This window comes from Cariama cristata, unplaced genomic scaffold (genome assembly GCF_000690535.1).
Source record: "Cariama cristata isolate BGI_N322 unplaced genomic scaffold, ASM69053v1 scaffold4463, whole genome shotgun sequence".
Taxonomy (NCBI): domain Eukaryota; kingdom Metazoa; phylum Chordata; class Aves; order Cariamiformes; family Cariamidae; genus Cariama; species Cariama cristata.
The window spans coordinates 47,122-57,700 of record NW_009607658.1 but is presented as its reverse complement, the minus strand read 5'-3'; the positions used below and the strand labels follow the sequence as shown (position 1 = coordinate 57,700).

At 39.7% G+C, this 10,579-nt stretch overlaps 1 protein-coding gene across 1 annotated transcript; it reads left to right on the top strand.

The window, feature by feature from the left end:
- Nucleotides 1-1,393: 1,393 nt before the first annotated feature.
- LOC104156611 (chromosome unknown open reading frame, human C8orf37) lies at nucleotides 1,394-7,583 on the top strand (the record flags this gene model as incomplete). Its single annotated transcript, XM_009696799.1, has 5 exons — nucleotides 1,394-1,493; nucleotides 3,912-3,982; nucleotides 4,498-4,563; nucleotides 5,385-5,480; nucleotides 7,424-7,583. Coding segments are annotated over 5 exons (493 nt in total), but the record flags the coding sequence as incomplete, so codon positions are not given.
- Nucleotides 7,584-10,579: the final 2,996 nt, after the last annotated feature.

Genomic DNA, 10,579 nt, shown 5'->3' with positions numbered 1-10,579 from the left:
AAACACCCAAGTCGTGTGGTAGCGAGCTGAGTTACTTCAGATAGTCTTTGTCTCTCTGGAGTATCCCAGTCTCAGATTAAATATGGCGTTAAAAGCTGCACTAATTTGCTTGTGAGTTAGGATCAGGGATTACTTAGCTCTGTAACTGACCTCCTTATATATATAAAATATACATAAATCTTCCACTTTAGAGCAGGAAGAACTTTAGCAATAGTATTATCAAATATTTTATTCTGTTGATACTTTAGTCATTTATATATTCTGTCCATACTTTTTTTTGTTAACTATATCTTCTACAGTAAGCGCTTAACTTACGCTCTACACTTTCGTGGATCCACCTCAAATTTCACAATTTTCCGAAAGGTGGTCTGAATCCCAACAGGTTTGGTCGTGACAGGGTTACTGCCGACAGTACTGCCAAGCGCTCTGCCACACGCTGCTGCTGCCCACCCTCAGGTTTCCATCCCAGCCCTCACTGGTGTCTTTGCCTGCCCCCAGGTTTCCATCCTGGCCCTCAGGTTTCCATCCTGGCCCTCAGGTTTCCATCCCGGCCCTCAGGTTTCCATCCCATCCCTCACTGGTGTCTCAGACCCCGGCTAAGAGATCTGTGGACCAGAGGGGCTTGGCCAGATGTCTCCGCAGGTGAGCTGCTGAGCAGTTACCCAACAGGCATCTCAGAGTCCCAGGCAAGGATCTTGAAGAGCCAAATGACCAACAAGCCCACTGCCTTTGGCCACATTATTAGAGTTCTCTGTTGTTTGCATAATGGTTAGATGAGTACCTAAATTTAGTCAATCTAATTATAATATTTTTAGAAATCACAGAGTTTTCTTTTGTCTCAGGAGTAGATTTGTTCTCAATTGGTTGAGGCAACAGTACTACAGGCCTCCCTTTCTTTGACAAAGAGCTAGCAAACAGCAGACTTGAGTGACAAGACTCCTCACTTGAGTGAAAGCAAAGTGCAGGTGATCTCTCTAAATACATACAATTTGGCAGGAATCCCTTCAGAACCCCTGCAGTTGTCTAGCATGAGGAGAGAACTCCCTCTGACCTTTTTATGTTCTGAAGATTAATGTGAAAAATCGGGGCTGTCCAATTTGTTGCTCAGCAAGCACAGTATGGGTTATATTATCAGAGTTTTATTCAGGGTTGGAAGTGGCTGGACATAAAAGAAGCAAGCAAAAAGAAGACCTGTGATGGGACAGCTCAACAGGGACTGAAAGGCGTCATCCTCCAGTTTACATCTGTCCAGTCATGATTTGGATGGCGTGCCTTAGACACTACGGAAATATTAGAGGATAAAGGCTGTAACTAATTTTATGTTTTGATTTTTCAATTCTTACAGCTACTCTGGTCATGCTACAAAGTGAAATATGATTGGTTTGTTTTTCAGATCAACTAAACTGTTAATGAGTGCTGGCAGCAGTGAAGAAGATATAGACGACATTATTGATGAAATCTGTAATGACAGCAGCTTTGTGAAAATGCCTCTGGTGAGTAGGAGTCTGGAGAAATGCGGAACGGATGAGGTTCAGCGGTGGAAAGAAAAGCACCACAAACTAAAACAGTTTTAAAGCAAAAAATGTACTTAAACAAGCTGTCGGGTAAACCTGGAAAATAAAACAGAAAGGAAAATGCAGCAATCCTATAGTGAGGAACAGGAAGCACATAAAGTGATGGTCTTACCCAGGCAGTAACTGGCAATTAAAAGAAATAGTAGTTCAAGATAGAGCATAGTGTCAAATATCACGGAATCATGGAATGGTTGAGGCTGGCAGGATCTCTGGAGGTCATCTGATCCAACCCCCTGCTCAAGCAGGGCCACCTGGAGCTGGTTGCCCAGGACCATGTCCACATGGCTTTTGAATAGCTCTAAGGAGGGAGACCCCAGAGTCTCTCTAAGTAACCTATTCCAGTGTTTGAGCACCCTCACAAGAAGTAAAGAAGCTTTTTCATATATTTAACTGGAATTTCTTGTATTTCAATTTGTGCCCATTACCTCTCTTGTCAGTGGGTCCCACTGAGAAGAGTCTGGCTATGTCTTCTTTATTCTTCCTCATCATGTGTTTTTATACATTGATAAGATTCTCCTGACCCCTGTCTTCTCCAGGCTAAATAATTCCAGCTCTCTTAGCTTCTACTTCTATGTCAGATGGTCTAAGTCCTTAACCACCATTATGTCCGTATCTCTTTTGTACTGGGCACAACACTCCAGACGTGTCTATGAGGCCATATCTGGAGTACTGTGTCCAATTCTGGGCTCCCCAGTACAGGAAAGAGACAGAACTACTGGAGAGCCTCCAGCAAAGGGCTGTGGAGATGATCAAGAGACTGGTGAATTTTCATATGAGGACAGACTGAGAGAGCTGGGACTGTTCAACCTGGAGAAGAGAAGGCTCCAGGAGGATCTTATCAATGTGTGTGAATACCTGATGAGTGGAGTAAAGAAGGGGCCGGACTCTCCTCTGTAGCGCCTAGTGACAGGACAAGAGGCAATGGGCACAAACTGAAACATGTGAAATTCCATCTGTACACAAGAAAACACTGTTTTACAGCAAGGGTGGTCAAACATTGGGACAGGCTGCCCAGAGAGGTTGTGGAGTCTCTGTCTGTGGAGATTTTCAAATCCCAGCTGGACACAGTCCTGGGCAAGCTGCTGAAGCTGACCTTGCTTTGAGCAGGGGGTTGGCCTAGATGATTTCAAGAGGTCCCTTCCAACCAAAATGATTCTGTGATTCTGTCTCACCAGTGCTGAATAGAGAGGGAGGATCACCTCTCTTCACCTGCTGGCAACGTCCCTCCTAACATAGCCCAGGATGTTATTGGCCACCTGCGCCGCAAGGGCACACTACTGGCTCATGGTCAACTAACCATCGACTGAATTTCCTATGGCCCTTCTCCACAAAGGTGCTTTCCAGCTGGTCAGCCCACAGTGTGCTCTGGTGCATGAGGCTTATTCCTCCCCAGAGGTGGGAGGTTGCGTTTCCCCTTAGTTGAACTTCAAGAGATTCCTCTCAGCCCATTTCTGCAGTCTGTTGAGGTCCCTCTGAATGGCAGCACAGTCATCTGACATACCAACCACTGCTCCCTCTTTTGTATCATCTGCAAATGACTTCTGTTGTTTGGCAGCAGGAGATGGAGATGAAGCCACAAATTTGCATTGTCAAGACAGTCAGAGTGATAGAAGACATTGAAAATAGATATTCATTTAGGTGTCATCAGTAGAAAATTGTGTTATTTATACTTCATAACCCCCTGTGCAGTTTCTCTTATTTTCATGAGTGACGTTGGTTTTGCTTTGTTTGTCTTCGATTTCTTACAGAGTGGCTAAATCTGAACCCACAAAAAACACTTGTATACCACAATACGTATGTCTGAGTGAGAGAGAAATATGTCACTAAATTTGTATAATTTTGTCATTTTATATCCCTAGGACTTCACATTTAGGATCTAGAATTCTAGTATTCTTTTATGTGCAGCAAATGAGAAGCTTTTCAAAGACAATTTATCTTTTTGAATAAGTCCTTGATGTGTTTTCAGTAAAACAAAAGCTCAAAAACATTGAGGGAGAAAGTTCCTAAATTAAATCTGGTTTTAAAAGCAAAATTATTAAAAGGAGGGCATGAAATACTAAGTCTTGATTGTAAAGTCAAAGTGATCACGTGGTGTTGAATTCCTTCAGGCGGAGCTGGGAATTCGGTATGGGAAGAGAAGCCTCATTCCTCATTTATCTGTTACTTCAGCAGCTTTTGTCTCAAAGAGCCTCAGAGAAACCTGAGCAAGAAAATTCCCTAATTCTTAGTCCCCTTCTTCTGTGACTGAGATTTTCTGGCTCCTGCTTATTAAGTAAAACAGAATATTGTTACCTCACTGTAATGCTGCCTTTTATTTTTTGATTGCTTTCTAAATAGAAATTGAAGTCTGACTCTGCAAGTCTCACACCTGAAAGAAATAGTCCTGTTGTACAGGCTCATAGGAAAAGGTAAGTGAAAAATGTTTTGGCTAGTTGAACATAGCTTGATTATAGTTTGTTGTCAGTCTAATAATATTGCTACTGTTTAATCTGTGCTGACATTAACTAAGGAAGGAACTGAATATTCAGAGAAGCATTCTTTTTAAAGAAAAAGATAAACAAAAAGATAATTTTGAAGAATTACTAATGTGCTTTCTTGTGGTCAAAATTATTTATTATAAATTTATTGATTAAGTTATTAAACAACAGCTTCCCTTGCCTTATAGACATATACATTTATCAAATGCTGCAATAGATAGTCCCATGTATATTTGGTATAGAGAGTGGTTGTCATAGAGTTTTTCTTTGAACACTTTGGTAATGGAAATTCTAAAATTCTGTAGTTTGTAAGCATTTGGATGCTTTACCTATATTTAATAAATATTATTTTAGAAATACCATGCTGTTAAACTAGGAGAAGTATTGTACTACTTTCTCCAAAATTTTTTGCTATAATTTCATATTTTTTAACAAAATCCATATAGATGCTGTCCAGTGTACCTAGGTGGAAGCTCTTCACCATATGGCATAGGAACAAATATTTCAAAAAGGTAGGAAATGTGAAAAAAAAGCTCTACTTGCTTTATCATTGTTTTTTATTCACAACTGTGTTTCTGTGGTGGTACAGAGTTCTGCGTTTGAACTGGACAGGACAGCCTTATGTTCATCTAAACATGTGGCTGCCTGTAACTGCACTTGAAGTCAACTGGTCCCTTCCAGTCCTCTGTTGTTGACCACTAGATCTTATATTCATTTAAGGAGTGGAAAGGTGTGTGCAAATGAGACGTGAGACTCCAAAAATGAGTAACATGTAGTTAAGGAAATTACTGCTGTAGAATAGTGTCATTTTTCCCTGCCTCTCTTCAGCTTTCTATGTGATGCTGAGTATGTGACTTAAATCAGTGGGCTAGTTTAAATCATCCCAGAGCCTGGATTGAAAATAGCCGGAGTGCTTTGCAACTGCAGCTGAACTTAGTAGGAGAGATACTTTAAAGATTTATCTGCAACATCCCATAGAACATTATTGCATTTCCGTGTGGAATTTTTTGTAGTAAGTAATTATGCACTTGATTCATATTTGGATCCTGATCAGGTGCCATATCAATGAGGAAGACCAAAGAGAATATATCAAGAGAATATCAGTTTATTTTATGTCTTCAGTGAGATTAGGAACCTGTAAAAGTAAAACATGATCATACAGTTAAAACACATACCATAATGAATGTGCCACAGATGTAAAAAAAATTAAGATTACAGGGTAACCTTGCTTCTAGTATTTCTGGTTGAGTGCTGTAGTTTAAAACAGTTATGATCTGTGTAGCTTCTCTGATTGTAATAAGCTTTTGGAGCTTTCTGTTCTTTTTTTGACCAGAACGTGTGATCAACTACGTTGTACTGCTTGCGACTTCCGTGTGTCACTTTTCAATGACTACGTCTGGGATCAGTCCTGTGATTATCTTTTTTTCAGGTACGTCTCAGGTGGGTTTGGTATTAGTATTGTGTTACTGTGCTTTGGGGCTTGATAGGAACAGGAAAGATGAAAAGATCTGAGCACTCCTGTGTTACCTAAAAAGGAACATGTGTGCAACCTGTTTGGGGATCATGTGGGAAAGTCTGCAGGGAGGGGGATGCAACATCTCCCATAATCTATTTTCATGTCTCTCCATTTCTTCCCCCATCACTCTCCCTCTCTGCTTTTAAAAAGAATTAAAGTTTCATAGATCAAAAGGCAACTTTACTGCTGAAGTAAGCAGATAATCCATGTTATGGGTTGGCCTCTGGTGTGCCATTGCAGGATGCCTACAAAATGAATGCATTTCAGCAGGTACTTCTCACCAAACCTTCAGTCATACGGACTGTAATTGTTTCAAGTCAGATTTTCTTTTTTCCAGTATCAAGTATTATGCTGTCATGTTCAGTGAAAATCAGATAGTTTGATTTCTTAACAGACTTCTTTTCGAATAAAAGCTTGATTAAATGGAGGGGTGGGATTTTTGTTTTCTTGTTATATTGTGATGTCTTTGACTTTAATTATTTCCATTTTTTTGAGGACTTAAAATTAAGGAATTCTTATTTCCAGTTTCTCTAAAACTGTATCTAATGCCAAAACTTAGTGAAGGGTAGGGTAGTAGGCATGTCCCTAATACAGACATCGAATTTGAATGCCTCTTGTTTTAGTAAAGTCTCTGTCTGTGCTCGTTTACTGATGGAGGTGGTGGACGTGTTCCGAGTATGTGCTTGGCCTCCAGGGGGTGTGACAGCTGGGGTCGAACAGTAATAGATACATCATCTCCTTTTCCATTATTTTTCTTGTATTGCATGTCAGATTTTTCCTGTATTTTCCTTCCAGTTTTGAAATTTGTATTTCTCTTTGAATGCAAATTTATTTTCCCATTATTTAAAGCAGCATTAAAAATGCCATGCTGCAGTAGTCTCCTGAGATGATTTGGTAGCTGAAAAGGTTAAATAAAAATGCGATTCTTTTATTTACTCAAAGTCAAAATTATTCTGCTTCTGAGATCTTGAAATTAATAAAATTTTAAAGAAAAAACATGGAAGGTATTAGTATGAGATACTTGTAACATTGATTAAAATCTGTAATCTTTAGCACGATCTTTAGCTATTTATTTTGGCTAACCTGAATTTTAAAAAGCAAACTTGAAGGTTAAACATTTGCCTTCCATGAATAGATGTCTGACCTTTTTTTGTAAAAATTCTTCCTTCGATGTTTGTTTTGGGTTTTCTTTATTGTTAATGTTGGTTTTGAGCAATTCAGTGGCCAGTGATTGATGGCTGGGAGGAGGCTGTGAGAGCAGGGATAGTTAAAATGCGAAATTTTCACTTGTTTTTTGAAACAACTTGTTTTTGTAATAGCCATGCTGATTTTTCATTTGTTGTGGTTGATGCTTGCATAGGAATTGTTTGTGGTTTGATGCACCTTCTTCTCTCTTGTGGCCATTTCATTTCAGTCACTTTAACAACCATCCTGAGTAACAGTTCCTGATGATTTAACTCTGTCATTGTACCCATTCTGCATAGGGATTTTTACAGTAAGTTGGATAAGATAAATACATTTTTGGATAATTTCTTAACACAAGGATTAACTCTACCTAGTTTTCTTCCCAATTCTTTTTCTGGAGGCTGACACGAGGTCTCTAAATCTGATGGAGAACGTTGCTTACAAAAACATCAATCTTCAATTGATCTGAAAATACAGCAACTACGCACCGACACCGCTCTCAGGAAAAGATTGTGTTCAAAACAGAATTTAAACATATCCTTAAATTCATTGCTAACAGTGGTACTCAGAAATGTTCTTAAGAGGTTTTCTGAAGTGAAATGGCCTCAGCAATCTTTTTTCTTTAAAAGAAAAAAAAATATGATCCTAAACTGAATTCACTTGATTGGCAGGAATAACATGCCTGAGCTCAGTAAACTAAGAGCGAAGATGATAAAGAAGAAAGGAGCACGAGCATATGCTTGTCAGTGCAGCTGGAGATCCATTGATGAATTAACTGACCTCCAAACAGACCAGCAGCTTCGGTGGGTTTGTGGTAAACATGCAGAATGACATCCTTTTGTGTGTGGTACCTACTTGTGTGGAAACAGGTCATAAACTCAATTTGTTTCCCACACAGTTTTCTGAGAACAAATGGGAACCTGAATACTTATATCTAGGAACAGATTATAACGCCCAGTCTTCAGGCTGAAAACTTTTCTTCAATTTAACTGTCTTGCAAGCAAAGTGGGGAGTTAAATTAGTAGAAGAAACAACCAATTTGGAGGCTTTCTGGAAGCTAAATGAGGTTAAAGCTGGCACTCAGTAGTGTTAAAGAAAGGAAGAGGAAATTGACAGATTTAGGCATGGGGCTAAGCACCTTGAGACTGTTCCTCTCATCTAACAGAGAGCCTTATTTCCCATGTCTGCAAAATCTTGGACTCAAAATGGTGGGTTGGGGTGCAGCCATGACACACAAACATATGAATTTGTGCAGAAATTAATACTGCTGTTCTGCCTTGCTCATAGCTATTAATGAGCAAGTCATTGTAGGTCTCTTAAAAAATTACTGCGAGATCAGCTCTTAATTCGAAGGTTTGAGCACACCTCAAAACTTCACTTTTACCCACCAGCAGCCAAAAAGTTCAGGTGCTGGAAATTACCTTCCAGTTCCTACTGCTTTCTTCAAACCACTTTCTGCTGACTAAAGACCTTTACCACAGTGAATTTCTTGGGCTTCTCTTCAGCCTTCACTGCAAGAGGTGAGCAAGTTATTGTGCAATTATTAAATATTGTGCAATTTTAAAGAGATTCTGAAGACTATATGACTTTATCAATATTTTCAAGGGATAAAAGTCTCGGGCTTTTAAGAGTAAGAAAATATATATCCCCACTGATGTTCAGATTTGGATTTTTTTCATTTTCACTTAGCTTTCACTTCAGCTTCACTTCAAAATACTACATATTCAGACAGTGTAACTGTCCTGTTTCAACACACTCCCTTCCCCCAGTAACATCGTAAAACTACTTCCAGTATCATGTTACTTGGTGAATTGTCTTGATTACAGTTAATGTCACTATAGTTTATGAGCTCTGTCTTTTCATTATGTATAAATAACACAGGAGATGGGTTTGGGTTTTGAGTGGGATGAGAGGAAGGAAAGGATTACCAGTCCTGGCAATTACTGCATTGAAAAGTGTCTCAGAATAGGAAGTCTGTCAGAATTTTTGCTATGCAGTATGTGGTGCTGTACAGATAAATTCAAAATTACTTACTTTGCGCAATTCTAGCTATACAGAGCCACTTCTTTTTTTGTGAAGTTTTGCTCATGGCCCTAATCTGTACATTCGTTCTTTTTCTGAGCTTTTCCAAAACAATTGCATGGGCTTTCTTACAGAGGTCATCTCTTGAATCTGTCGCTTTGCCTGTACCCCTCTGAAAGAGCAGATCCTGGTAGTGACCAGAGGCATAATGTACGCTGCATCCTATTTGCCTTCCCCCTCCATGAGTGTTTTTTTAGAACCCACAGAGGACCAGCAGTGTGTCCTGGGAGGCCTGGCAGTGCTTACGTACACAGTGCTTCAGTGCTCTAGAGCGTGTGTTCCAGTGCCACACATGGCATTGCTAGTAGGTTCAGAGGCAATTTGACTTTGGAGAGGTACTATTTGGCATAATGATACCGACATATTTAGGGTCATGTGTTGTTTTCAATGCAGTTGGTGTTTCAGGCTGAAGTTTCAACCACTAGAGTCTAAAACTGCAGGTTCAGGAGACAGAGATCCAGAGACCAGTTGATTAACACTCAGTCAGCTACTGGAAGAGATCGGCTTGCCTTTCTTTCCTTTGGGAAGAGATAGCCCCTGTGTGGACTGTAAGCAGTAAGTGTTCCTGGGTTTTGGGTTTTCTTCAGGTGGACCTGAGCAATTTTCATTCCCAGAGGACATCAGTGCTAATGGTAAGAGAAGCACCCAGCATGTAATTAACAAGCTCTAGAGAAGAATAAACCTACTTTCCATTCTTGAAGAAGGTGGCATTTAAAAAAGTGCTGAGTTGCCTTGGCTTGCCTATTGCAAGGCCATTTGATACCAATCACCAAGTAGGCCCACAGGGTGCTCTTTTGGCCTGGATTTGCACTGGAACTTGTGCCACAATGTAGGGAACAACTTAGGCTTGCAACTTGTGAGCAGGAAACAGAGAAAATCCTAACACCCTTCTCAGTTCATGAGACCAAATCTTATGTCACTTGGAAAAGGAGCATGTCTCCTGTACCCTGTTTTAAACAAACCAACAGAAACAGTCACCCCCTCTGGAACAGTTTGTACTACCAAGTGTGTGGAGCAAATGGCGTGGAAACAAAAGTTCAAGACATCCATTCTAGTGATTTTTATGACAAGAAGACAGCCTGCAGACAAAAGGACTAAGAGTGTAGGAGAAGTAAAAAGGATTAACACCAGTGTCTATTGACAACATTAGTCAGCATTTCTCCTAGGTCACCTTGTCCCTCAGTCTTCTGTTAGCTTGGAGGATTGTAGACATAATGCTCTCTTTCTGGATAGAGGTAGTTGTCAGGCAATTGCATCACTAACGCCATTAAGACTGCACTCCAAGCACTGAAAATGTTAGAAGATAATCTTTATTGGTAAATGTATGTGGAAACCTGAGCATTCCCCTGAAAGCACCATGTTTATTCAAGTGTAGTTACTTGTTTCTGGCCTTGGTCAGAATGGTGGGATATGGCGGCTCTTTGTCCAAGTAAAGTTTTAAACAGGTGCAGAAATAGTGCTTATTGTATTGGTTTTCATTACAGAATTTAGCATATTTCTAGTTCTGAGAATAGTTACTATGTCATTAAATATAATTATTTTGTTGGAAAGAGGAGTGGTATTAAGTATTTGATTTCCCTTCCTTTGCTTTCTTCAGTTACATGTTACAAACCACTCCAAAGTCCTCAAATGAAAAGAATGTAAAGAAAGGTAAAATTGGAGCTTAAATGTTCATTTGATGAAGGTATCGTAAGATTGCACAAGGTTTTCAAGATGTAGCCCAGACCCTAAGTGATATTTCCATA